Genomic DNA, 25419 nt, shown 5'->3' with positions numbered 1-25419 from the left:
TTATCCTTGACCCCTTTTTGCGGTCTTCCAACTTTTTTTCTTTTTTGGCTTGTGCTCTTTTACTTTTTTTTTTCTTTTCTACGAGTTACTTTTTTCATTTTTTTTTTTTTTTTTTTTTATTATTATTATTGTGATGGATCTCCTTTTATCTACAAAGAAAAAGGAGTTTTATATTGATTTACTTGAAAGTAGATATTATTTCCCTGGAGATCTTATTAAAGGTAAACAAAAAAAAAAAAAAGAATGCTTTCGTTAACACTCTTATAAACTTATTTAGGTGATATCGTATTGGATTTGGATAAACCAACAAAAACAAATCATATTCGAGTTACTTTGGAAGGTCATGTTCAAGCAGATAATACAACAATACAAGTTTTAACAAAGTCATGGTTTTTAGCTTCTTCTCCTTTGAATGATGGAAAACCTCATATGTTGGAAGCTCAAGCACACCGGTTCCCTTTTGAATTCAAAATACCAACAGATGAATCTAAACTACCTAGCTCTTTAAAAGTAAAAGAAAATATATATATATAAAAACACGTGGTTTCATTTATTATTATTATTCTTATTATTCATCTGATTCTTTTATTAGTTATCTTCTCTGATTGGTGTCAATTATACAATCACAGCTATTCATGATAGACCTTATGTTCCTGATCGTCTTTCAAGTCAAACCAAAAAGGAAATTCGACTATTGGAATTTATTGATATCACTCAACCTGAATATTGTGCCAAGGGTCATGTTTATGATAGTGTACGTGTTTTGGGTTTATCGGATCATCAAAAGGTACAATTATCATTAACATTACCTCGTTATGCTGTCGTTCGAGGTAAGATCAAAATGACTTTTTAATAATAATAATAATAAAATATTATGAATAGGTGATATCTTACCTTTGGAAATTACTATCAAGCATTTTCAAGAACTTGTAAGGGAAAATGGTATCAAAGTGTATTTAATTCGACGGGTTTTTAGTGGGAAAAACAAGTAAAGTCTGATGGAAAAAAAAACACTATTATTATCTTTATTTTACTAACATGTCTTAATTTGTAGGAATAAGCTATTGGAAAGAAAATCAATCAAATCAAATGCGTTAGATATCAACATTACATCTGAATCGACAGAATATCAACAAATCATCAATACAAAGCTTTTGATTCCAACCAACACTCCTCCTACGGTATCTGAAAGTGGACATATCTTGAAGGTGGATTATTCTATTCGAGTGGTGATTAATCTCAATGATCCTTCTCTTTCTGAACCACATCATGAAAATTACACCAAATTAGAATCAAGTATTATCATTGGTACACATCCTAAACCAAATCTTTCCATTGATGATGATGATGAAGAAGAAGAAGAAGATGAAACCAATATGGAAGATGTCGATGGATTACATGAAGAACAAGACATTGCCACTCAAGATGAAACTGACTCGATCAATATACAACAACTTACTCTTGCCGACAATGATAATGTTTCCAAATTGGATAAACCTTTACCATCCTTAACATCTTCTCCTACAACATCAGTATCAACAACATCAGCATCCACTCTGCAAATCTATGAACCAAAAAAATCAACGTCTTATGTAACTGGTACATCCTCTTTCTCTTTGTTGGTGGTGGATCCAACCACTTTATCCTCTACTCAGCATCAACATAGATCATCAAGTACTACATATACGCCTGTTTCCTTATCACCATCTACTAGTACTACTACCACAACTCAGCAGCATCATGATCTTAGACAATCAGTATCTCGACAATCATCAGGAACATCCATATCATCATCTGTTCATAAGCAACATGTATCTCGCCAGTCATCTTCAGCATCAATCATCAGCAATAATAATAATAATAATACTACTATTATTGATCCTACTACCCGACACAATAGTATCAACACGATGACATCTTCAGTATCTTCAACAACCAGTGAAGCGACTTTGATTGAGCCTACCAACATCAAAAGAAATGACATCATTAATATAGATCGACATTCATCACAACATAGTTTGACTTCTCCTTCCATCCATTCCTTATCATCATCACCTCATCAACATCATCATCTTCAGTCTACTTTACCTTCTACCCCATTATCATCATCACCTTCTTCGACATGGATACAACCTCCCCCTTCTCAATCCAATGTTACAACTACCGCTTTTGCCAGTATGCCTGATATCACTGCGTATGTACCTAATAAAGGATCACCTTTACAACAACAACAACAACGTCCAGCAATGCATCTATATCAAAATGCTCCTCCTCCATCATATCCTGTATTTCCTATACCTTCATCAAATAATACCGTACCTAATCATTATCCAATGCCTTCCATGTCAACATCAAATTCTACTACTTCTTCAGGACCAGGTGGGTTTGCTATGCCGATGCCAATGACAATGCCAGATCATACCCTTCATCAACCATATCAACAACAATCAAGTTATCCTTCCAGCAATGACAATAGTAATAACAATTATTATGCGGCTCAACAACAAGGATCTTATTATTATCCACCACCATCTGCACCTTGGTCTTAATTTTTAGATAGATATAGATAAATAAAAAGATCGAATGATATTTTGTTTCGGATGATCGATTATCCAAACTCAGTAGGAAGAGGAGAGAGAAAAGCCAGGGTACTTTTCGCCTTGTCTTTTTTTTTTTTTTTTAGTTCGGCATTTCTTTTTTTTTTTTTTCTTTTTTTTCCTTTATATTTATTATTCTTTCTCTTTTTTTTTTTTTTTTTTTTTTTTTTCTCAATAGACAATTAAATCAAATAAAATAATTCAACATGAGAGTTGTTACAGCATCTGATCAACAATCTGCTTCTGACTATGCTATGAAAGGATTTGCTATTGGCGCTTTACAATGGGCTGGTGTAGGTGTAGTAGCTTCAGGATTATTATATGCTTTTGCTCCTTGGTATCGTCGTACTCAAACTGTCAACAAGGTAAAAACAACTGGAAACTCTTTTTCTTTTTTCTTTTTTTTTTTAATTGATTTTCCATTTATTATATTATAGTTTTATATTATCATGTGTTTTGGACTTGGTGGTGGTGCTTATAAAAGTAAGTAAAATAAAGTCATTGGAAAAGGGGAACTAATAAAAAGATGTTGTTTATAGGTGATCGTTATATGGTGAACTATGAACGACGTGGACGTGCTGAAATGTTAGATGCAGATACTCGTCGAAGATATGATTTAATTTATGGTGGCAAGAATGAAGAACAAGATCAAAAGGTACCTTCCTCTTAATGTTTAAATAGATAGATCTTTTTATATACATTCCTTCTCTTTTTATTATCATTTTTTTATTTTTATTTTTCTTGTTATTGTATCATTTACCCTTCCTTTTTGTTGTTGTTTTTTTTAAAAAAATAAAAAATAAAAAAAAAAAAAAAATACTATGTTCATTATATATGTATCTTTTACTTTGTAACGAACAGGGTTTACCCTATAAAAAAGTTAATGCTGCGGGAATCCAAATTTTTCTTCTGATTTATCCTTTGGTCCTAAAAAATGGTGTCAGTCTTTTTTTCTTTCTTTTTCTTTCTCATTTTTATCTATTTTTTTTCCCAATCATGATTCACAAATGTTCTTTTATGAGTTTTAATATTCGACATGACCATGGTCCATCGTCTATCAATAGTATTCTGTCTGCTCCTCCTCCTATGAATGAATTGATAGGAGAACAACCTTGGCCTATTAGAAAATGGAAAGTGGCAGATACTCTTTTATTCTATCAACCTGATATTGTAGGACTTCAAGTAAGTTTAATTATATATTAAAATATAATGATATATTTATCTTTTTTTTTTTTATTAGGAACCTGTTTATCATCAAGTAGTTGATTTGCATATATTAACTCAAGAAGATTATGATTGGATTGGTGTAGGTAGAAACGATGGTATTCAAGAAGGCGAATATACTGCTATTTTTTATAAAAAGTAAAAGAGAAAAAAATAATAGTATACATTATATATTGATGAAATTCATCATGTGTGTGAATATTTTTTTTTTTTTACCTATTTTAGGGATCTTTTGACTGTTTTGGATTGGAAGACAATTTGGTTATCTGAGGTAAAAGAAAGATTGGAAACGTTTTTCTTGTTTGTTTTTATTCATAACAATGTATTTAATGATAGACGCCAGAAAAAGTGGGAAGCCAAGGATGGGGTGCCAAGCATCCAAGAACTGCTACTATTGCAAGGTAAAATAATAATAATAATAAATCAAAATACAAATTGATATCAAATTTCTCCTCTTCCCTTTAGATTCCAATCAAAGATAGATGTCAACATGCAATTTATTGTCATCAATACACATTTTGATCATGTATCAGAAGAAGCACGCCAAGCCTCGGCAACTTTGATTCTACAACAAGCCAAGCAATTATCTCAACAACATCAACATACCCCGATTATCCTTTTGGGTGATCTCAATAGCACTGAAGATCAAGCTGCCTATCATCAATTGACTTCTTCTTCTACTCCTCCTTCCGATAATCGCACATGGCTTCATTTGGATCAACTTAATGATCAAGCTGCTCATTCTTTCGCTACGACTACTGGCCGTCCTGTACGCACTACTGAAAACAGTATTCAATTACCAACCCATCGTGTTTTTCGACGTGAACGATTTATGGCTCAACAAGAAAAAGAAGAAGATGGTGGATTCCATGATACAAGATATGCTTTGGCCACTCGACTTACATTAAACAATAATAACATATCTCATCTCAGTGGACCTTATGGACATGATTTGACATTTACAAGCTTTGGAGAGGAAGAGGAAAAGGAAAACGCCAATCGACGCATTGATTATATCATGTATATGTCTCCTCAAGATTCAATCAAGGTACTTGCCTATGCTATTTTGAATAACCAATTTGATGATGGTTGTTTGATTAGTGATCATCGTCCTGTATTCACCCGTTTAGCTTGGTCTTAGTTATTTGTATCATTATTTTTTTTTTTTATTATTGTATCGTTTTGAAATAAAATAAAATAGTATTGATATAAAACAGTTATGTTGAAATCTAATGGATTTATTGGTTTTTTCTTTTTTTTTTATCAATTTGTGGAGACTCGAATAAGATTTGCAAAATGAGTTTACGTTGCCTTGTTTTTAAGTTTGTAATATGTATTGATATATGTCTTTTCTGGCGGTACTAATGTAGACTATGCATCATACTGATTTTTAAAAAGTCCATGCCATATATATATATATATATCTTATAAGGACATATTCAGGATGATTGCTGAACATAGATGGATTGACTGTTGGAAATGAATAATTCCTAAGAACAAGGATAAGTGGATTGCAACTCAATAGCAATTCTTTTTTCTCGACACTTTTTTATAACAAACCTTGAAAACTCCTTTGTAAGAACTAGGTAATGAAAGTAAGGGGATACCAAAACCTGTTTTTCCTTTTTGCACTATTTCTCCTTACTTTTTATCATCCAATTACTACTGCAGTATGGATATTCTGTTCTTAGCATCCCACCTCCTTATAAATGTTTTTTTTCTTGGTCTTTGTATTTTTCTTTTTCTTTTTATTTTATATTTCTTTATTATCTTAATACATACACTGTCTTCGTATATTACTTGATCATCCACCGTAAAAACCGTATTAAGGTAAGTATTTTTTTTATTTATTTTTTATTTTTTATTTTTTATTTTTATTTTTATTTTTATTTTTATTTTTATTTTTATTTTTATTTTTATTTTTATTTTTATTTTTATTTTTATTTTTATTTTATTTTTATTTTTATTTTTATTTTTATTTTTATTTTTATTTTTATTTTTATTTTTATTTTTATTTTTATTTTTATTTTTATTTTTATTTTTATTTTTTATTTTTTTTTTTTTTTTTGGTTGGTCAGTAAGAAGCGTGACACTAACTACTTATATTAAGATGAAATTATCATTTTTAGTTTCAAGTTTAATGTTATTGGCTATCAGTATTAGAAAATCTGAGGCGTGTAATGGCGAAATCTTAGTTAATGGGCAAGTATATATTGATCCAACTGGATGTCTCGATACAGGATATCCTACTGAGGCCATTGTTGAAAATCGTTGTGATAAAGTTTTGCAAGTATATACAGATATAAATTGCCTTGGTTCTGTTGCTGGCAAGGTAGACCCTGGCCAGTCATTAGAGGTTCCAAATGGTTCAATACTAGTACTAGAGTAATTTATTAGAATTTATATTATTTGAAATAAAAAATACAGTACCAACGTACTCCATACCTATAAAAATAAGCACAAAGTAAAACATAACAAAATATAATGATACGTCGAAAGAAGATGGCGTCAAGCACATTAACGTAATAAAGTGGTTGGAATAAAAAATAATAAAGAAAAGAAAAGAAAGAACTTTATTGAATAAAAAGTATAACTACTAAACGCTGCTAACTAATTGATACCCTAAACTAGAAGTCAATCTAAAGAAAAGAAAGAAAGGTTGTCATACTGGTAAATGATCATCCCAGCGATCATGTACCAAAAGCTGGTGTATGACGACAAGATACACCCGACGGAAACCAAACTTGGACAATGGCGCACGCGAGAGGAATTCAGCGATGTTTTCAGCAGCATCATCCAAATCCACAAATACTTTTTCCATTATTTGTGTATGGAGGGTGAGACGAGAGCGGATAACCTTGTACTTGCTGCTAAAGCTAATCTTCATTGTTCGGTTGATCCTTTCCACAAATCCTTCTGTTTGAGAAGTGTCCTACAAAAGTCGATGTTCTTTTTTTTTTTGGCCAAAAAGAACTTCAAAAGGAGAAATCTTCAGAGTAGTGTATGCATCTTGCATCTGTAATCGTATAGGTCACACAATGGAATAAAAAATCAGCTGTAGTAATTTCATTAATATTTGGTAGTACCGCCGCGACCGACCACTTTGCCCAGGTTCTCCACCAAAATGATACGGATGGTTAGAGGATTACTACCACGGTAATCACATGTACAAAAGACAATCAATAAAAATTGTTCAATTGGCTTGAGCTCTGAGGAACCTAGTCGATAGTGCCTGCCGAAGGATTGTTGTCGCAGTAACCAATCAAGGATTTTCTTCTACAGTATGAACCTCGTAGTCCCTTTTTTTGTTTGCACCTGTGTAATTTGTTGATGTACGTTCATTCACTTCGGTAATGTCAACATCAGTATCAATATATTTGTGGAAACTGTCGTCATTGCTGTTGTCAATTTCCATTGAGTACGTTGATGTAAGATGATATAATCCGCCTTAGTTCCCAGCTTCATTGTTTCGCTTTGTCTTCAGGTTCCAACTTCATATAATGATTGTTGTCGTCAGCTATATTTCCATTTCCATCTTTGTACAAAAATGGGAAAGTCATATCGAAGAAACTAACAAAGAGAAGTTTATTCAAAAGTCATTTTTTGAACAATTGCAAAAAGAAAGGGGGCAAAAAAAAGAAAAACACGAGAACTAGATTTTTTTTTTTCAAAATAGACACCAGTATGGCCGACATTTTCAAACTCCATAAACTTATCAGGTATCCCTTTTTGTTGGGGCATAAAATATTCTTAGACAAAAACCTGAACATCAAGACTCGGATAAACTCTTGAACTTTTTAGTTGATCTGAATTTGGCATTCGCTTCAATCATCATAATCAACATCGACAACTTGGCAAAATTCCTTTGTTTGCTTCCCCCTAACAAACTTAATAAACATTTGGTGCAACTATGATTACTCCCCCAGCAGAACGGCATTTCAAAAACAAGAACAAATGTATTCCCAAAATGAATTTGATCAATGATTGCTGCAAAATATGATTGGTCAAAGATTGAAAAGAAAGAAGACTGGATTGTTTTGGGGATTCCTTCTTTTTTTTTTTGGAATCATAGTTTTCTTCAACTATAACAACATCATCATCAACAAGAAAAGAACATGTAGCATACTTTGATGATGATGAGTTGAGTCAAATTGACATTCCATTTTTTTTAAAAGAAAAAAGAATCACTTTCACATGAAATAAAATAAAAAAAACTTTTTGTGCCCTGATCCCCATTTCACCGGGTCTCATTACCCCACATGTTCAACTTTCAGTTTTTGTTTGTCACATGAATTAATTTTTTTTTCTTAAATCCTTCTCTCTCTTTTTCTTGCTTACTTGCTTTCTGCCTCTTTTTTTTTTTTTTTTTGATTTATCATTTCTCATCATCATTACATTCTATGGGGATATCACTACAACATCAGTTGGCGATGATGATCTATGTGCCACTTGCCAAAGGATCCAACTATGTAAGTTCACGTGGATATGAAGTGATACGGTTACTTGTACCGTCCTGCACACAATTGCTTTTCCTCATCCAAGCCAGTATACTGATCCCTGTATCAACAAAAGTGAATCAAATGCCAATCTTAGCCCCTGTGCTTAACACTTTGTTTAAAGTGATCTTTTTATTTGGTTTTGTCATTTTATTATTATTCGAACAGATCATCCGTTGGAGTTTGACTTTATTCATTGGTAAACATCCATCTGGTCAAACTATTTGTAAGTCTTCTTTTTTTTTTTTAAAAAAAAAAAAAGTAGGATATTTATAGATGCATGATTTTCCTTTTTTTTTTTTATGATATTAGCGGTGGTGAATGCAATGGATCCTAGATTTGATTTCTTTGATACAAGTATTGAACCCACTCGCTATTTAGAAAATACCCATTTGTTTGAAAAAAGAGCACAACAAGCTTTACCGACTTTAAGTAAAATGATCAATAGACCTCAATATTCATTATCTTTGGCTTATACATTATCAGTGGCTAGCAAATTGGGATATGAAGATCTGGATATCATTCGTTATGAATTAGACAAAGCAGGATTTGATGTCACTCACACTTTCCGTCCTTTTGCTTACAAAGTAAGTAATAAAAAAAAATAGAAAAGATCCATTCAACATTAACGATGATGATTCTTTTTTTTCTTTCTTTATAGAATATTTGTGCATATGTGATTGAAAAGGATGATATGATTTTTTTGGTATTTCGAGGGTAACGTAAAAAAAAAAAAAAAAAAAAAAAACTACCATGATATACCTAATGTGGCCCTTTTTTTGGATATGCAGCTCGAATCCATTGAACATCCAAAATTATTTAACCAATATTGATATTCGTATGCGAGATGTATATGCACCTTGGGGATATATGGGACGTGTTCATAAAGGTTATTTTGATGCTCTTGGTGAACCTACATTACCACCATCCACTAGTCAAAAAGAACATCAAGCTTCTACCACATCGTCATCATTCCTTCCTACCCGTCATCAATGGATTCAAAATGCTATGGGAGATACATTAGGATATTGGATGCATCAATTTTTAGATCCTATTGATCATAGATTCCATGCCGCTGCTGCTGCTGCTGCTGCTGTTGACAGTTCTGCCAATCAAAAATCATCATCACCATTGCGTCATACAAGTATGTACATTCAAGCAGAATCCTATCTTTTATCCTTATTACAAAACGATCCCACTCATCAACATAAAAAGGTATACATTACTGGTCATTCCTTAGGTGCTGCTTTAGGTACAAGTAAGTAAAAAAAAAAAAAAAAAAAAAAAGGGAATGACAAGGCGATCGGGTTGATCTTTTTTTGATGTCTGTTTTTAGTGTTTTTGGCAAAAATGGTTCAATCTAATAGTCCATTATTGCAACATTTGGGGGGTCTCTATGCATATGGTCAACCTAAATTAGGAGATGATCAATTTTCAAAGATATTTGATGCAAAATTATCTAGCAAGATCTTCAATCATACATATAACAATGGTATTTATTTTATAAAGTGAAAAAATGAAATAAAACAAAATATAGCTTGATTAATCTCTTTTTTTTTTTGGAATTAGATGTATTGACTCGATTACCATCATATTCAGAATATGCGTAAGTATCAATCAATGATTTTTTTTTATTATTATCATTGATCCTTTTTTTTTTTTTATATCCATTTATTTGTTGATCATGATGTTAGGACACCACCGGGAACATTGGTATTTATTGACTCAGCATACGATATCACACTTTATCCACCTGATCCATATGAAGGTACACCTGTACCTGTGAGACCAATTTCATATTTACATTTATCTGGTTTGATGAATCGACATGTCCTTCAGAGATTACCGGATGAGAACTGGATTCGTATCTTATTCCGTGTGTTGGCGCCCTATATGATCAATGATCATTTTGCTTCTGAATATCCGAAATGTTTACGCAGTGGTCATGTGAATTGGGTGATCATGGGGCAGAAAACCATGTATTCAGATGAAGATGATGTGATGATCAAAAGAAAAAGACCTAGTGTAAATAGAAGACGGTCAAGTAGAATCAATGTGGCTGATGAATTATAATAAAAGAGTTTTTATTATTTATTTATTTATTTATTTATAAATATTGGGTTTTATTGACAGAGAGAGGGAAGTGATGCTAAGTTTGTGTGCATAAAAAAAAAAAAGAAGAGAGAGAAGGGAGACTACAGTATGATTTGCTAAAGAAGAAGGATAAAGTAATTTTTATTAAAGATTCAACGTTGATAATATTGATCCATACACGAGGCAATTCCAAACATAGGATGATGATAAAAATAAGGGATCATAGGTCGATTCGAGATAGTAGGATCATGTTGTTGTTGATTTTTCGATTTTTGTAATACACCCGACGTGTCATGAGGAATGATGATCGATGTCATATCGAAAGAATTAGTAGCTGTAGACGACAATGATGATGATGTCGTGGTAGGATGTTCATAAAACATTGAAGAAAATGAAGGTAAACAGGATTCAACTAATGAATGATTTCCTTCTTTTGAAGATGCTTTGAATGATGACATTAAGGAAAAAGAAAAAAAAAGCAAAAAAAAAGGCGGGAAACGAAAAAAAAAGAATCCCCTTTTCTAAAATATTTTTCATTTTCATTTTTCATTGGATAATAATAACTTTGTGTCGACTTGATTTCCCAACTGAACAAAAAACATTGTAAGGAATCTTGTCATTGTAAATAAATCATAGGCCGATCTTTTTCATTTTATTCTCGGTGACTACGATAGAGTATACAAAATGGGTAAAGATTCCCATTGTAACTACAATAAAAGCCCTTAAATGAGTAAAGAGCTTTTTTATTTTTTATTTTTGTCGGATGATTGTATACGTTCTTTGAAATAACGATCAACTTGTGGTAGGGAGGCAAACTGACTTTGGAAGCTCATTTTCTTCATTCATCCGCTTTTAAACCAAAAGTTTTACAATTACATACTATTATTATGTAGTAGAATATGAATAAATATATATACTATTAAAAGAGGATCCTCTATTTTTGCAGATATTAATGAAAAACAATAGCTTAATACCGCCATGACGTCAATTTGTTTTTTTACTTTACAGTGAAAAGACGGATCCCTTGGCGCGCTTTTTCCTTTTTTTTTTCTTTTTCCTTTTCTCTTTCTTTTCCTTTTTTATTTTTTTATTTTTTCAGTTCGTCTGTTTCTATGGGTGCTACTGATAGCAAGTTGGCCTTTAGGAAAAGTGTCTTCCGTCTTTTTGAAGAAAGGGTAATGTATTGACTATTTATGTTGATATCCCATTTTACTAGTCAAAGCATTTAATCTTTTTACTTCCTCTTTCTATGTAGAACATTGCTTGGGATGTAGACGACTTTTGGTCATTAGTAAGTTTGAATAGAACAATAGCAAATAGACTATTTATATATAATATTTCTCTCTCTTTTTTTTTTAATAGTTTTGGACACTTCCGGATTCAGTCAACGATATATTTTCTTTAGTAGGAGCAAGCGATATACGACGTGCTAGAGACTCTGCTCGAGAGAATGTAGAAACTTTGATAGACAAGGTAGGTTTAATCAAATGATTCAAGCTTACAAACTCAATCCTTTTTTTTTTTTTTGATTATTTCAATCAAAGATATTACAACAAATGGACACTTGTGTACACGACTTTAACTCACCATCTCCACAAGTTTCAACTCAATATCTTCTGAATTGTTGCCGCGTATTGACCCGAATCTTACCCTTTCTATTTGAACAAGGTGATGACGATTGGCAACGTACGTTTTTTTGGACCAGACAACGCCTTAATAAGGAAACTCGACAACAAGAGCATGATCAGGTAACCTTTTTTTTTTTTTTTTAAAAAAAAAAAAAAGCAACTTATATATATAATGATATCCTCCATTCTCTTGACAATATAATAGTCTGGCGATGAAGATCAACCTCTATTACCATCACGTGGTGACGTCTTATTATCATGCAAGTTTATTATTCTATTTCATTCTCTTCTTCCAATAACTTACTCTGTTACTTTATTATTTATTTATTTATTTGTATAGTGACATTGCGTAGTTTATTTCTTGCAGGATTTACATTACCACCGGCAGTGAAAAAGGAAGACACAAATGTGAACTATGTGATATGGGAAACTGGGATTGGTTGCTCAACACCAATTGGATCCTTCCGTGACAATGAAGCTCATCGTACTGAAGTGTTACGTCTCCTATTGGTTCTTTTATCACCCTCTATTTATGATCCTGCAGCTCTTTATCTTCGGCGCAAAACAAGTACTCATGTTGATGCTGGTTGTGATCGTTGGATCCATTCTTTGGTTACTACCTCGGAAAAGAAAATCGTTCTGGCGTTACTTTGTAGTTTGATCAATACTGCAAGTAATTATAATCCATCTCCTTGGGGTCGCGCTGCTCCTTCTGTAGTTGTTTTCAATGATACCCGTGAACATTTGGTTGTACTTTGTCTTCGTGTACTGTTACTCTTATTAGATACTTATTCACCAGCATCCATGGCTCACTTATTGGAACAACAACATAGTGATTACAATAATGACGATGGTGATGATTATACAATTGTGGAAAAAGAATGGATGTTGGCGGCCGAAGGAAATAAATTCACCTATTATCTTTCCAAATTACATCGGGCTCAGGATTTTCAATTCTTGATTGATGGCTTTTATCGAACTCTAAGTCATCCTATGCAAGGTCTCAACACTTATTTACCTGGCAAACGAACAAGATGTTATTTTGAAATGATCATGTTATGTTGGAAACTCTTACAAATTAACACAGTAAATACTCCTCCAAAAAAAAAAAGAAGAAAAGAAAAAGAAAAATGATTGATCTTTTTTTTTTTTTTCTATTTTAGCGATTTCGAAGTTATTTGATGGAAACGGAAAGAGCATTGGATTTGACACTTGTTTTGATATATCACGCAACGGAAAACAAATTGGAAACATCACAATTAGGATTGGTGCGTATGTGTGTCTATGTTTTACAAACTCTTAGTACAGATCGAAGATTTGGTAGCAAACTCAACAAACCATTTCAAGGTTATGCCTCTTTACCGTCCAATATCCGACCTTCTTCTGATGCATCCTTTGCTGGTTCATCCTATGCTGATTTCTTAATCTTGTCCATTTACAACATGATTGCAACATCGCGCGGTCATCTATCCATCTTGTATCCATCTTTGATCATCACATTAACCAATTTGTCGCCTTATCTTAAGCATATCTCACCGTCTGCTGCCAACAAATGGGTTGCTCTCTTTGGATCTTTTGCCGCACCTGGGTTTTTATTGGCTGATGAAACAAATCCCTGTTTGGTTCAATATTTTTTAGAAGGTTTTTATAATATTCTTCGACATCAATCTTCAGGTAAGATTTTTTTTTAAAAAAAAAAAAAAAAAAAGGAAATATACTGATCATCTCTCATTTTAGAAAATGGTCCTTTAATATGTAGTATGGTACGGAATCATATCAAGTTTGAACGATTACGAGATCTGGATTTGGATCAAGCAATGCAAGAACTGGCTCAGAAACAAAACAATGTTAAACAACCACGACCTAGTGCACCTACGTCTCGTACATCCTCATCAGCATCCTTATCATCTATACATCCAACCAACCATGATCAAGTCCAACAAGATGATAATGAAGGTACTTCAGAAAAAGCGCTAGGTAAACGACGAGAAGAAAATCAACGCATACCACCACAACGACAAACCAGTTCTTCCTCGACATTATCATTATCATCTTCTCATCATGCCAAACATGGATTCATCCCCACACAAGAATGGATGTTGTTTTGGAAAAAACGATGGGATGCGCTGGAGCCTCTTTTGGATATGATGGACAAGGTACTTCCTGTGATACAAAAACTAGGTGAACGACAAGCTTTGGATACGTTACGGACAATGGATTTATCAATGAACAGAAAGGAAATAACAAGTCTATTACGAGCAGTGCCATGGTCTGAACCAGTGATTGTTAGTTGTAAAAGTGCATTATGGGCTCATATTTATTTATCGACTGCTCCTGCTATCTCTCCTTGGCAAGGCACTCAAATTCGATTATTCCATATTAAATTATCTTCCACTACTTCTACCGATTGATATATATATATATTGAATAAAATCTTCTATTTTCAAAAATCTATTCTATATATATATGATTGATACTAAAAAAACTTTATTTCATTGATAACTAAACTATTTCATCAAAACATTGACTATACCAAGACCCATAAACTTTGAAATGATGATGTAACAAGACGTCAGTACGAGAGGCTAGATGTTGTAATTGAGATTTGAGAGCCAAAAGTCCAGAACTGGTCAACACGGCATCAGAGACAAATGTATGATGAGACCATTGGGATTTCAAAACAGCTGCCACGCGACGGGCCAATAGAGTATAGAGGGGATCATTTCTTGCTAGAATACGATGAACCATGGCTTTGATGACAGGGTTGTCGACATGGAGTTGGGCCAAAACATGCTGGGCTGAAGGTGGTTGAAGATCTTGTTGAAATAGAGTCCAAAGCGTATCAGCTGTTTTGTTCTTTTTCGTGATCATCAATAGACTGGCGATGGTGATCAAGTGTTGTGTTTGTCGATGATAAGTGTTCAAGCGATGTAGATCCATTTGCCAAGTTTCCGGAGTAACGGCTGGGTTGGAAGAAGTGAACCATGTCAACATGGCATCATGGAATAACGTTTGAATGGATGGTCGAGGTTGTTGGATTTGCTCTGGGTTGCGTTGGTCTTGTTTGTTTTGCCATGCCGTCCATGCTTGCTGAATCCATTGTCGTGTGTTGGGTAACTGAGTGTGTTTGAAGTTGGCTTGTTCATACGCTACCGCCATTGGGGCTAAATAAGGTCGTAGTGATCGAAGTTTGAAATTCGCTACATCCAAAATCATATCATCCAATAACGGTAACATATCTTCCAATATCTCTACCACTGCCTTATTGTTGTTGTCATTGTTCTTGTTGGAAAGTGCGTTGACCGCTTCATCTCGTATAGGTGCACATAAATGTCGCATACATTCAATCAAGGTCGTCACTAAATGAGAAAGATCAAAACTTCCATGTTGCATTTGTTGTTCTATCAATCCCATATCCATCATTTGTTCCAACATGTCATACGCTGTTTGACCCTTTTCTACCATACATAGCAATTTCTAATCACCAAAAAAAAAAAAAAGTGAGTAGTAGTTCTTTTTTTTTTTTTTTTTTTTTTTTTTTACCTTTCGAATATCATGTAACAAAAGAAGAGTGGATTGATATTGTTGATGATCCAAATCAATAAGAAGAGAATCGAAATAAGCACGACGAGCCATGGTACGCACACGATCTTCCAAGGGAGAAGAAGAATGTTGTTGAAGTTGAAAATCAGGATCCAGGATCAATTCATGAGCTAACTGAGCATTGGTCAAATGGGGTAACTGAGGTAAATCCTTGGTCAAATGATACAATTCATCCAAATCCATGGTTTGTTGTTGTCCTTCTTGTTCTTGTATTCCTTCTTCAGGTTGTGGAGTCAACATTTGATCTTTCAAACTAGCTAAAGCTTGTTTCCCACCTAATCGTTTGATTTTCAATTTGAGTTGACGCATTTGTTGAGATAATAAATCATCAATGTCTCGACCATCTTCATTGTCTTGTTGAAGTGTACGTTGAACTGACATCAATTCCAAATAATATGCCATCATGCTCGTCAATAATTGATCACGATCTTTGCATTTCCATTGTTCAAAAAGATTCGAGTAATGATACCAAGCTTCTGCCAAGGCCAGTTTCGTCACTCGTTTAGATGGTTGTTCCACCCAAGTTTCAAAATTGGATAATAATCGATGAGCAGCTTCCACCAATACCTAATCAAAAAAAAAAAAGAAGAAAGATGAATTCATACTTATTGTTTTTTTTTTTTTTTTTTTTTTTTTTTTTTTTTTTTTTTTTTTTTTTTTTTTTTTACGTTTTCATCTGGAATAGATTGTAGAATATCATTTGGACACATGGTCATCATATAAGCAGATAAGAAGATTCGAGCTTTGTTGTTGCGTTTCACAGTATCTTTATCCAAAACAAAGGTCAATAACTTGCCTACAATAGAGATCACATCTTGTTGTCGAATCAAATGGGAAAGAGCTTGAAAATCCAACCAAGAAGTATGTTGACTATAGACAGGAAGACCAAGATGATGATAAGAATGAAGGAGACTAGCCAAAGAAGGTCTTTGTTTATGATTGTCGGAAGAAGCCGATGGCCGAGCCGATGATGAAGTAGATGGTGAATTCATGCCAGTTGGTTTGGAAAGTCCCAAATAATTTAATCTTCGGATTTCAGAGGCTTCTAATCTTTGTTCTAATTCAAGACGACGCCTTTCTATATATATATATATATATATAAAGGGTTAATTAAAGATGATTCTTTTTTTTTTTTAATTTACCACTTTCAGCTTTGGATTGAGATCGATGTTGATGTGCAATAGATTTAGCCCTATCCACCAATTGTTTATTGATAATACGACGTTGTTCCAATTGATCAATGCGATTACGTTCAGCGTTTTCCAAGGATTGTAAGAATAAGATAGCTTGTTGTTCTCGTCTCGCTTTGACTTGTTGAACAGTACGTTGGACTTGTAAGAAACGTTGATGCAGTTTGAAGCGCCGCTGGGTAAGTAAAGAATCTCGTTTGACTTGGGCTTTTTGTTCAACCTGACGAGTCAATGTAGTGTCGATGGTGGGAGGGAATCGTAAATCGAGATGGAAAGGTCGACGACTTGTTTGACAAAGACAATCCACATTTACTGTATAATAAAAAGGAGGTGTCATGTTTCAGTCAAATGGTGATTTATTAAGCGAGTTGAGATAAAGGAAAAAAAAAAAAAAAGTGGAGAAAGAAAAAGAAAGAAAATTTGAATAACAAAAAAAAAATAATAATAAACGAGGCTGACTCCCCCCAAAATAGTAGTTGTCATTATTATCATCATTACCGTCATGGGTCATCTGATTCATAGGATGATGAAGAAGACTCACGTGGAACAAAAATGCATGTGTGTATCTCCTTAAGAACCCCGTCCAAAATAAAAAAAAAAAATGTCAACAATATACTTGATAAAACATAATCATCTTTATTTGTTTATTCACATTTATTGATCATAATAATAAGGATAAAATCAATATAAGGAGAAGAAAAAAAAAGATCAGAGTATATAAAATATATATAAAACGAAAGGAGAAAGATAAAAGAGGGGAGAGAGAGAGGGGGGGGTATGTATAAATATATAAATATATATAAAAAGAAAGAGAAGTATGTATGTACGTATCTGTATGTATGTAATATTGTTGCTATGATATTGTTTTGTTGTTTATGGTTGAAAGGGTTTCTTCCATAGGTAATTCCAATACCGTACCAAAGACATAATCCCATAACTTCGAAGTAATACCAAATCCACTTTCAAAATCCTTGTAATGATGAGCTAAATGATATCGTTTCATTTCTTTGAAATGGAGTTCCATCACTTTTGCATGGTGTAGATAATAGTGAACCATGTCATAGCACACATAACCAAAGAAAGCGCCCGCCATAAATGCATGTGCTGTTGCCGCCATAAACAAAACATTAGCTAATTTAAAAATTGGAAAACTGATCACTATGGTCAAAGCAGGAGGCATCACTAATCGTAATCTAAATAATATATATAAAAAGAAAATGTTAATCTCATTCCTTGTTTTACTATTTTTTTTTTATTTTTTATTTTTTTCTTTTTTTTTTTTTTCTTTACCTATCCATAGGCATATAATGATGAATACCATGTAATGTGAAATGGACCAATAAGGCAATCGGATGATCTGGAAGAAAATCATCTAAATGAAACAAAAATCGATGAAGACCATATTCCAACAAAGTCCAAAAGAAGACACCACCCATAAATCCTTTCAAAGTCAGTATAGTACCAGCAGCAGAGGATTGATGATTCAAGTCAAGAGAACACCATAATTGATATAGAATAAAAGGAAGCCAAAGCATAGGTACAGTATACCAAGTAGTACGTGATAAAATATCCAATACAGGGTCAGCAAAATAAGGTACGTAATGAGGAGTATAACGTGGTCGATGAACTTGTTCCAAATAAAATGCCTTGGAATAAGTAGCATGCCAAAGTTGAGGAAATAAAGGTTTATTGAGATCAAGAAAAAGTCGATCGCGTTCATGACCTAATTGTGCCGTTTGTTTTTGTAAACTTGTCGTGTCTTCCAATACTTTTGTCGTTGTTGTTGATAAAACACCAATACAATATTCTTCCAATAAATCATATGCCGAATCAGAATGTTCATGTACAGAGATATCTGAAAGAATACTTGACACGTCGGCACCAGCAAACTGGAGAAAGATATCTTGACCTCCTGGATGATCTTTGGCGAATGGAGTCACATCATATACTTTTCCTTTGTATACCATCCAACATGAATCTAAACTGGCATGTGCCTCCACTTGTTCTAAAGAATATACTTTCATTAAAGTTAGTTGTAAAAGAATAATATATAAAGAAGAGGGTTGATGAAAAAAAGAGTAAAGTCAAAAAAAAAAGAAAAAAAAAGAAAAAAAAAAAGTGGTCTGTCGAGTTTTGTTGGGTTGTCTGAACTCAAAAAAAAAAAAAGATCAGGGTCAAAAAAGAGTCAATTTTGCTTTTTTATTTATTGATATATATGTCTAAGAATACAAAAGAGTAAAGAAAAAAAAAAATGTATACAAAGAATGATTTTTCTATAATAGTCTATTTCTATGATTTCCTAGTTAAAGATTTACGAGATAATTGAATCAAAGCTGCCTGAGCATCCGAAGGTGGTAATTGTTGAATAGCATCAATAGCAAGTTGACAATGTTTTTCTGCCAATGCCATTGTTCTTTTCAATCCATTACTTTGGTATACAAGAAGTCGTGCCTAAAAAAAATAAAATATATAATATTTAAATTCATTCCTTTTATTATTTATTATTTTACCTTTTCAGCATCACCTTTCTTGTTGAATTTTCGTCTGATAAGATCTTCCAATTGAGGGTATTCTTCCCAAGCAAATAATACTGGTGCCGTTGCTAATCCTAATTTCAAATCTGCTCCTGCTGGTTTACCTAAATCGGCTGCTGATACCGTAAAATCCAACATATCATCAATCAACTAAAAAAAAAAAAAAAAAAAAAAAAAAAAAAAAAAAAAAAAAAGAGAAGTAATTAACTTAAACATGATCCCCTCTTTATTCCTTTTTTTTTTTTTTTGGTACCTGGAAAGCTAAACCAATATGTCTTCCAAAATCAAAAGCTAATTGTTTCACTTGATCCGAACATCCACCCAATACAGCAGTTGCTTTACAACTTTGAGCAATCAAACTTCCAGTTTTCATATAAGTCTTGTCCATATAATGATCAAATGTTGATTTCTTTTCCTTTGATACCATACCATCTTCAGTTGCATTGATGGATGTTGTTGTTGATGAGGATGTATTTTTCAATTGCATAAATTCACCTTCAACCAAATTGGCAATACAAGTGGCCATGATTTCCATACATTCTGCATTACGAAGTCGAGCCAATGTCAAAGAAGCACGCGCCAATAAGAAATCACCTCCAAGCACTGCCATTTTGTTACCAAAACTTGCATTTGCTGAAGGAAGGTTCCGTCGTGTCAGTGAAGCATCAATGACATCATCGTGAAGAAGACTTGCTGTATGGATCATTTCCGTGATTTCTGCCAGTCGTCGTTGTGTAGGTAATACGATACATCCACCATGTGTTCGATTAGGTGTATAGTGTTGTTGAAGATTAAATAAACTACTAGGTGTCATATTCTCCAAACCATGTGAAATAGGTTGATCTATTGATTGGAAATCCATTATCCTTGTTGTATGAGATACGGTAACACTGGTTGCTTGTGACATGAGTAAAACAAGTAAGGGTCGAAGATGTTTGCCTTGTCCACTAAAATAATGTTGTGCTACTGTATTGACAAAAGGATGTTGACTACCTAGAAGTTTGCCAATATTTGACTTCAAATCTCCGAGATCAGGACCTACTAAAGCAATAGGATCAATGGTTGATTCGTCTACTACTAATTTTTGTGCTTGTTGTACAGCTTGTTGCCAGGTCGTGTTGTTGTTAGTAAGAGGTTCGTCTGCTATAGGCATTGCTTGTGTGGCAGAGGCGACTTTGGTGGTGGTCGTATAACATACGATCTGTTTTGGCACAAGAGAGACCCATTTCGATCTAAGAGTTGTTTTAACAAGTTGGTTTGTATAGATCATCAAATCCCAGGGTTATGCCTTGTGATAAAGAAGAAAAGAGATAAAAAATAAACAAGATAAAGAAAAAAAAAAAAAAACAAAAAAAGTACCGGACCCAAACAAGGCAGGCAGCTGAACTCCGCCCATTTTCCTTATTTGATCACTCTATTTGGTGTTAAAGAAATAAAAAATCACTCTTTATCAAGTCAACTCCCAAGTTCTCCAGTCCAATTATTTCATTTTTTTATTTAATCTTACTTTACTTAAGCAACATTAAAAACCTTACTATTGTACACATAGAAATCACAGCATGTAAATAAAGGCGATTAGTGTATAATACCATCATCGAATTCCAAAACAAAAAAAAAAAATTGAGGATGGGATAATCTTACTATTGGAAAGTACCCATTTTATGCAATCCTTTTTTTTTCCTAAAAAAATGAGATCAACAACATATGCCCAAGTAGATATGACTCTCTCTCTTTAAAGAACATATATACTGTAGGGAAAAAAAAAACGAAGGAAAGCCTTATCAATGTTTTAAGTAATTCGATCAAAGAGAAGAGAGATAATAACAAGTTATTCAATATTTAAACTCTTAGAAAGAAAACAAGGTTGAGATGCACCAACTATGAATGTTCAAGCTTAATTAAATATATGCATGTATGGATATGTTTTATATCTATTTGTTTATAACATCTAACGATGGATTTCCTTAATCATCATAAAAAAAAATACTGTCATGGTGATACAGGAAAAAAAAAAAAAAGAACCCATCATGATAAAGAAAAAGTCAAAAACTTTATAGGGATGATTGAAAATGTCATTTATGAATAGAAACAAAATTACCCAGTAGGATTTTTATACTATTTGTAATACAACTCAAAAAAAAAAAAAGAGGGTAAAATAAACATAAACTGTTTTGTCGTTCCTTTTTGGACCTGATTTGAATGGAATGTAAACTTGCATCAAATAGAGAGATTATGGAACATTTTTCTTTTCTCTCAATATCCTTTTATGTCTTTTTATACAAAAGTATGTATATTTTATAAGATCATCATTTCTAAGAAGAAAGAGAGAGAATAAAATAAGGCTTTTGATGATTTTTTTTTTTTTAAAAAAAAAAGAATAATCTATAAATACTATCAATGATGGGAAAAGAAAAGTCATTTCTAATGGCCATTCTATTAGATGAAAGGAATGAATGCCAACAAAAAAAAAAAAAAAGATATATCTGAGCTCTTTTTAAAAGTCAGAGTGTCTATTTAACCTGTATAAATGTGATGTGCATGATTCATGGTTGATGATATTTACATATACATTCTCGCTCCTTCCTTTTGTTTGATGACAACAACAAACTTCATTTATTATAATAATAATCGTTTAATTATAAGAAAGTAGATTATCATTCCCCCTTTCTCTTTTCTTTTTTTTTTTTTTTCCTCTTTTGACTTGTATTCTTTCTTTTATCCGTTCATCACTTTTTTTTTTTTTAATATCATCGGCACTAACTTAATTTCTGTATAGATATATAAAAGTATATAAAAAAAAATATACTTATAATATATTACCTTATTCCATGAGATCAATTTTATTATTAAAAAACTTGTTTGAAAGTTGTATCCTTTTTTCAACTTTACATTATTGGGTACTTGCCGATCAACCATTTGAATCAAAAGCCATCAGAGCTTTTTATCAAAAGAAACATCCGTGGACATATACAAACGATGACGACATAAATGATGATTACGACGATTATAGCTACTATGACGACGATAATGATGATGATTATCATGGTAGTCAACGATGGACTCAGATATTACCATCCAAAACATCCACTGCTTATACAACCCTTACCGGTAGCTGCATAGCTGTTGATGATGGTTCAGCTTATTATGACCAATATCAAGATTTGCAGAGATATTTTAGGATGGGAGTTTTTGGTTCAGCAAATTCTCCCAATTTATTACCTCAATGTGAAGATTCAGATCAATGGGGTCAAACGGTATCAAAAAAAAAAAAAAAAAAAAAAAAAAAAAGGATGAGATGAATGAATATCTTATTATTTTCTCTTTTATATATATAATATAGCGTGGACATTGGAATGGTATCTTTTTTGGTGACTATGAAGTAGGTAGTGATCAACAAACATTGGGTCCACTTGCAATTCAAGGCAATTTCATTGGACGGAATTTTGTCATTGACAGCCATCATGCATACCAGTGTGACGATGACAAGCCAGTTGATCTGGATACGGCAGCCTTGGTGGTGGGAGGTGCAGTCACAGGTGGGATGGTGATTGCACGCGGTGATAGTTATATTGGAGATCTGTCCAACAGTGATTCTGTGCGGACAGTGAATGAATGTGCCACGCATGAAGGTGTTCCTCTTGATTTTGAAGATCATCGTCGTTACTGGACCTCTCTTTCAAAAACTCTGGCGAAAAAAATGCCAACACATTTGATTGATTATGATGATCATCTAAAACCAGTCACCGGTCAACCGGATCACTGGTTAAATGTATTTACATTTAATACTTGCAATGGGTTTCAATGTCCTTTATGGCCTGGGTTTTTATCATGTCCTGACAAGATTTTCTCAGGTTATGATACTTGGGAAGGACCCAAAGAAGATTATCCTTCTGAAGGGACCATTGTCTTTAATGTAAGTGGATTATATATATATATATATACATAGATTTATAAAATATATATATACAAAAAAAAAACAAGTTATTCTTTTCAGTAATCAGATGATGATAATATCTCTTTTTTTTTTTTTTTTTTTTTATAGATTCCAGTAGATGATGGTACCACTTTTGCTTTTGATTCGATCAAACCAAGTGCTGATCTAGATTATTGTCGTACTATTTATAATGTCTACCCTAGTGATGCTGAAGGTAATTATTTACCCAATGGACATATCACTATTCGACGAAATACACTTGATATGATCAAAGGATTATTCTTGGCTCCTCAAGGTAAAAAAAAAAAAAAAAAAAAAAAAAAAAAAAAAAAAAAAAAAAGTATCCAAAGATGGAACTTCTTTTTTTTTTTCTGTCAACTCACTTTTTTTTTTTTTTTTTTTTGGTAAAATTAGCTGATATACAGGATGGTGATACTGGAAGGTTTGCAGGTATGATAATTGGTGATAATTATTCATGGCAAAACTCAGCACATGGACCAGAACTAGCGGATTGGGCAGCAGGAGCAGATGGACAATGCTCTTGTTCTTATTTTACAGGTTGTCTTCCTACATGTGAAGAAGAGGAAGAGGAAGAAGAAAATTTTAGTATGGTGGTTGCGACACGTCGAAGGATATATAGTCCAGTATGCCCCATCCACACATGTTCATCCACTCCAGCCATCACTAATTGTAAAACCACGCTATCAAAATGTACGGCAACTAAATGTATGGCCACGACAACAGCATCTCCAGTTACCGTCACTTCAAGTGTCACAGTTAGTACAACTGTTACAGACACTGTGACATCCACCACCACATCCAGAGTAACCAATTGTCCTTTACCTGCATTGATTAGAAGCCTTCCTCCTATCCAGGTACCATTAAATTTCCCCATCTCCCTGAATTTCCCTCGCGGCAACCGACCTGCGGATAGTATGCCCACTGGTAATCTCCCTGAAGATAGTATGCCTACTGGTAACTTACCTACTGGGAATATGCCTATCGACAATATGCCTCTTGATACAGTACCTGGTGATACAATGCCTGTTGATTCAGTACCAGAAGATACGATGCCTCTTGACACGGTACCAGAAGATACGATGCCTCTTGACACAGTACCTGGTGATACTATGCCTCTTGATACTATGCCTCTTGATACGATGCCTCTTGATACGATGCCTCTTGATACGATGCCTCTTGATACGATGCCTACTGATAGTATGCCTACTGATTCTATGCCTGAAGGTATGCCAGAGGAAGAAGAAGAAGAAGAAGAAGAAATGCCTCACAAAATGGAAGGTCAAATTTGTGGAAGTCCACTTGGTTGGACAGAAGAAGTGGAATGGCACGCATGGCATAAAAATAGTGAAAAGTCACATAAACATAAACATCATCATGGTGAAGAAGAGAATGAAGAAAAGAAGAAACACTGGAAAAAAGGAAAATGGAAACATCATAAAGAAGAAGAAGAAGAAGATGACGATGATGATGACGAAGATAATGAAGAAAAAGAAAAAAAGCATAAGTATTATTATTATAAGAAACATAAAAATGATTGGCATCATAGAGATAATGATATTGATGATGATGATAATGCAGAAGAAGATAGTAAATATATATGGAAACCAAAAAAGGAACTTCATCGAACTTTTTATTATACAAAAGATCAACATCATCATTGGCTAGTAACAAAAGATCCAATGCGAAAATACAGATAAAAATAAATAAATAAATAAAAATATTTATGTTGCATAAAAAAAAGGAAAGAAAGATACCCCCTCTTCCTATTCTCTCTTTCTTTTTGAATGATCCTTTTTTTTCCTTTTATGATAAACTTTAGAAAAAGTCCGATTTGACGAAACAGTCTTTTTTGTATGACAAACAATTATTTTTATTATTATAATATATCATAAATCATCAATTGTGATAACAAGAAACAGAAAAAAAAGAAAAAGAAAGAATCTAATATGATTGGCATGAATTTTTCCTTTTTTCCTCTCCGGTTCAATTCTTTTTTTTTTTTTTTTTTTTTGTTGTTGTCTTTTTTAAAAAAAAAAAAATTAGTGCAAAACTATATTTTTCACTTTTTCTTTCTCGTTATCCTTTTTTTTTATTATTT

At 33.1% G+C, this 25419-nt stretch overlaps 10 protein-coding genes across 10 annotated transcripts; 7 read left to right on the top strand and 3 right to left on the bottom strand.

The window, feature by feature from the left end:
- Positions 1-108: 108 nt before the first annotated feature.
- On the top strand, positions 109-2647 carry BX664DRAFT_332270 (uncharacterized protein). Its single transcript, XM_051545293.1, has 6 exons — positions 109-221; positions 278-510; positions 593-830; positions 883-988; positions 1055-1958; positions 2319-2647. The coding sequence occupies exons 1-6, from the start codon at positions 134-136 to the stop codon at positions 2547-2549; spliced, it is 1800 nt and encodes a 599-aa protein (XP_051399978.1). The 5' UTR covers positions 109-133; the 3' UTR covers positions 2550-2647.
- A 107-nt stretch (positions 2648-2754) lies between these two features.
- On the top strand, positions 2755-3407 carry BX664DRAFT_332267 (uncharacterized protein). Its single transcript, XM_051545292.1, has 3 exons — positions 2755-2962; positions 3035-3080; positions 3137-3407. Exons 1-3 carry the CDS (start codon positions 2804-2806, stop codon positions 3265-3267), a joined length of 336 nt encoding a protein of 111 aa, XP_051399977.1. The 5' UTR covers positions 2755-2803; the 3' UTR covers positions 3268-3407.
- BX664DRAFT_332263 (Endonuclease/exonuclease/phosphatase) lies at positions 3392-5037 on the top strand. Its single transcript, XM_051545291.1, has 5 exons — positions 3392-3779; positions 3838-3959; positions 4047-4092; positions 4158-4222; positions 4287-5037. Exons 1-5 carry the CDS (start codon positions 3432-3434, stop codon positions 4960-4962), a joined length of 1257 nt encoding a protein of 418 aa, XP_051399976.1. The 5' UTR covers positions 3392-3431; the 3' UTR covers positions 4963-5037.
- Positions 5038-5485: 448 nt separating this feature from the next.
- Positions 5486-6278, top strand: BX664DRAFT_332262 (uncharacterized protein; the record flags this gene model as incomplete). The annotated part of the gene is made up of 2 exons (XM_051545290.1): positions 5486-5651; positions 5932-6278. A coding segment is annotated over exon 2 (274 nt), but the record flags the coding sequence as incomplete, so codon positions are not given.
- Positions 6279-8619: 2341 nt separating this feature from the next.
- Positions 8620-10390, top strand: BX664DRAFT_263779 (Alpha/Beta hydrolase protein; the record flags this gene model as incomplete). Its single annotated transcript, XM_051540785.1, has 5 exons — positions 8620-8904; positions 8979-9034; positions 9109-9575; positions 9654-9809; positions 10047-10390. The coding sequence occupies 5 exons, from the start codon at positions 8620-8622 to the stop codon at positions 10388-10390; spliced, it is 1308 nt and encodes a 435-aa protein (XP_051399974.1).
- A 1061-nt stretch (positions 10391-11451) lies between these two features.
- BX664DRAFT_332255 (high-temperature-induced dauer-formation protein-domain-containing protein) lies at positions 11452-14493 on the top strand. Its single transcript, XM_051545289.1, has 8 exons — positions 11452-11586; positions 11667-11702; positions 11774-11884; positions 11956-12159; positions 12245-12299; positions 12380-13125; positions 13203-13713; positions 13777-14493. The coding sequence occupies exons 1-8, from the start codon at positions 11524-11526 to the stop codon at positions 14448-14450; spliced, it is 2400 nt and encodes a 799-aa protein (XP_051399973.1). The 5' UTR covers positions 11452-11523; the 3' UTR covers positions 14451-14493.
- Positions 14384-17224, bottom strand: BX664DRAFT_332254 (T-complex protein 11-domain-containing protein). The gene is made up of 4 exons (XM_051545288.1): positions 16785-17224; positions 16311-16720; positions 15583-16209; positions 14384-15516 (listed from the first exon to the last, which is right to left on the bottom strand). Exons 1-4 carry the CDS (start codon positions 17167-17169, stop codon positions 14542-14544), a joined length of 2397 nt encoding a protein of 798 aa, XP_051399972.1. The 5' UTR covers positions 17170-17224; the 3' UTR covers positions 14384-14541.
- A 325-nt stretch (positions 17225-17549) lies between these two features.
- Positions 17550-18904, bottom strand: BX664DRAFT_332253 (uncharacterized protein). The gene is made up of 2 exons (XM_051545287.1): positions 18123-18904; positions 17550-18025 (listed from the first exon to the last, which is right to left on the bottom strand). The coding sequence occupies exons 1-2, from the start codon at positions 18854-18856 to the stop codon at positions 17686-17688; spliced, it is 1074 nt and encodes a 357-aa protein (XP_051399971.1). The 5' UTR covers positions 18857-18904; the 3' UTR covers positions 17550-17685.
- A 107-nt stretch (positions 18905-19011) lies between these two features.
- On the bottom strand, positions 19012-20713 carry BX664DRAFT_332251 (isoprenoid synthase domain-containing protein). The gene is made up of 3 exons (XM_051545286.1): positions 19620-20713; positions 19343-19516; positions 19012-19283 (listed from the first exon to the last, which is right to left on the bottom strand). Exons 1-3 carry the CDS (start codon positions 20634-20636, stop codon positions 19122-19124), a joined length of 1353 nt encoding a protein of 450 aa, XP_051399970.1. The 5' UTR covers positions 20637-20713; the 3' UTR covers positions 19012-19121.
- A 1481-nt stretch (positions 20714-22194) lies between these two features.
- Positions 22195-25018, top strand: BX664DRAFT_314357 (uncharacterized protein; the record flags this gene model as incomplete). Its single annotated transcript, XM_051542662.1, has 4 exons — positions 22195-22620; positions 22707-23279; positions 23409-23595; positions 23715-25018. 4 exons carry the CDS (start codon positions 22195-22197, stop codon positions 25016-25018), a joined length of 2490 nt encoding a protein of 829 aa, XP_051399969.1.
- Between the last annotated feature and the right edge of the window lie 401 nt (positions 25019-25419).

Source organism: Halteromyces radiatus (assembly GCF_025201355.1).
Source record: "Halteromyces radiatus strain CBS 162.75 chromosome Unknown BX664scaffold_4, whole genome shotgun sequence".
NCBI classification, from domain to species: Eukaryota; Fungi; Mucoromycota; class Mucoromycetes; order Mucorales; family Cunninghamellaceae; genus Halteromyces; species Halteromyces radiatus.
Note: the sequence above shows the minus strand (reverse complement) of the source record. Positions and strands in the feature narration are given on the sequence as shown.

What these genes read in the sequence shown, in the direction of transcription:
- BX664DRAFT_332270 (XM_051545293.1), top strand. Translation starts at nt 134, where the DNA reads ATGGATCTCCTTTTATCTACAAAGAAAAAGGAGTTTTATATTGATTTA. An exon ending in CCCTGGAGATCTTATTAAAG is followed by an intron (nt 222 to 277) that starts GTAAACAAAAAA and finishes AAACTTATTTAG; the next exon opens with GTGATATCGTATTGGATTTG. An exon ending in GTTTTTAGTGGGAAAAACAA is followed by an intron (nt 989 to 1,054) that starts GTAAAGTCTGAT and finishes CTTAATTTGTAG; the next exon opens with GAATAAGCTATTGGAAAGAA.
- BX664DRAFT_332267 (XM_051545292.1), top strand. Translation starts at nt 2,804, where the DNA reads ATGAGAGTTGTTACAGCATCTGATCAACAATCTGCTTCTGACTATGCT. An exon ending in GTACTCAAACTGTCAACAAG is followed by an intron (nt 2,963 to 3,034) that starts GTAAAAACAACT and finishes ATTATATTATAG; the next exon opens with TTTTATATTATCATGTGTTT. An exon ending in TGGTGGTGGTGCTTATAAAA is followed by an intron (nt 3,081 to 3,136) that starts GTAAGTAAAATA and finishes TGTTGTTTATAG; the next exon opens with GTGATCGTTATATGGTGAAC.
- BX664DRAFT_332263 (XM_051545291.1), top strand. Translation starts at nt 3,432, where the DNA reads ATGTATCTTTTACTTTGTAACGAACAGGGTTTACCCTATAAAAAAGTT. An exon ending in CTGATATTGTAGGACTTCAA is followed by an intron (nt 3,780 to 3,837) that starts GTAAGTTTAATT and finishes TTTTTTTATTAG; the next exon opens with GAACCTGTTTATCATCAAGT. An exon ending in ACTGCTATTTTTTATAAAAA is followed by an intron (nt 3,960 to 4,046) that starts GTAAAAGAGAAA and finishes TACCTATTTTAG; the next exon opens with GGATCTTTTGACTGTTTTGG.
- BX664DRAFT_332255 (XM_051545289.1), top strand. Translation starts at nt 11,524, where the DNA reads ATGGGTGCTACTGATAGCAAGTTGGCCTTTAGGAAAAGTGTCTTCCGT. An exon ending in TAGACGACTTTTGGTCATTA is followed by an intron (nt 11,703 to 11,773) that starts GTAAGTTTGAAT and finishes TTTTTTTAATAG; the next exon opens with TTTTGGACACTTCCGGATTC. An exon ending in TCTTCGACATCAATCTTCAG is followed by an intron (nt 13,714 to 13,776) that starts GTAAGATTTTTT and finishes CTCTCATTTTAG; the next exon opens with AAAATGGTCCTTTAATATGT.
- BX664DRAFT_332254 (XM_051545288.1), bottom strand. Translation starts at nt 17,169, where the DNA reads ATGACACCTCCTTTTTATTATACAGTAAATGTGGATTGTCTTTGTCAA. An exon ending in AATCTATTCCAGATGAAAAC is followed by an intron (nt 16,210 to 16,310) that starts GTAAAAAAAAAA and finishes TTTTTTGATTAG; the next exon opens with GTATTGGTGGAAGCTGCTCA. An exon ending in TGTTACATGATATTCGAAAG is followed by an intron (nt 15,517 to 15,582) that starts GTAAAAAAAAAA and finishes TTTGGTGATTAG; the next exon opens with AAATTGCTATGTATGGTAGA.
- BX664DRAFT_332253 (XM_051545287.1), bottom strand. Translation starts at nt 18,856, where the DNA reads ATGAAAGTATATTCTTTAGAACAAGTGGAGGCACATGCCAGTTTAGAT. An exon ending in CATTATATGCCTATGGATAG is followed by an intron (nt 18,026 to 18,122) that starts GTAAAGAAAAAA and finishes TATATTATTTAG; the next exon opens with ATTACGATTAGTGATGCCTC.
- BX664DRAFT_332251 (XM_051545286.1), bottom strand. Translation starts at nt 20,636, where the DNA reads ATGATCTATACAAACCAACTTGTTAAAACAACTCTTAGATCGAAATGG. An exon ending in ATATTGGTTTAGCTTTCCAG is followed by an intron (nt 19,517 to 19,619) that starts GTACCAAAAAAA and finishes TTTTTTTTTTAG; the next exon opens with TTGATTGATGATATGTTGGA. An exon ending in AGAAAGGTGATGCTGAAAAG is followed by an intron (nt 19,284 to 19,342) that starts GTAAAATAATAA and finishes TATTTTTTTTAG; the next exon opens with GCACGACTTCTTGTATACCA.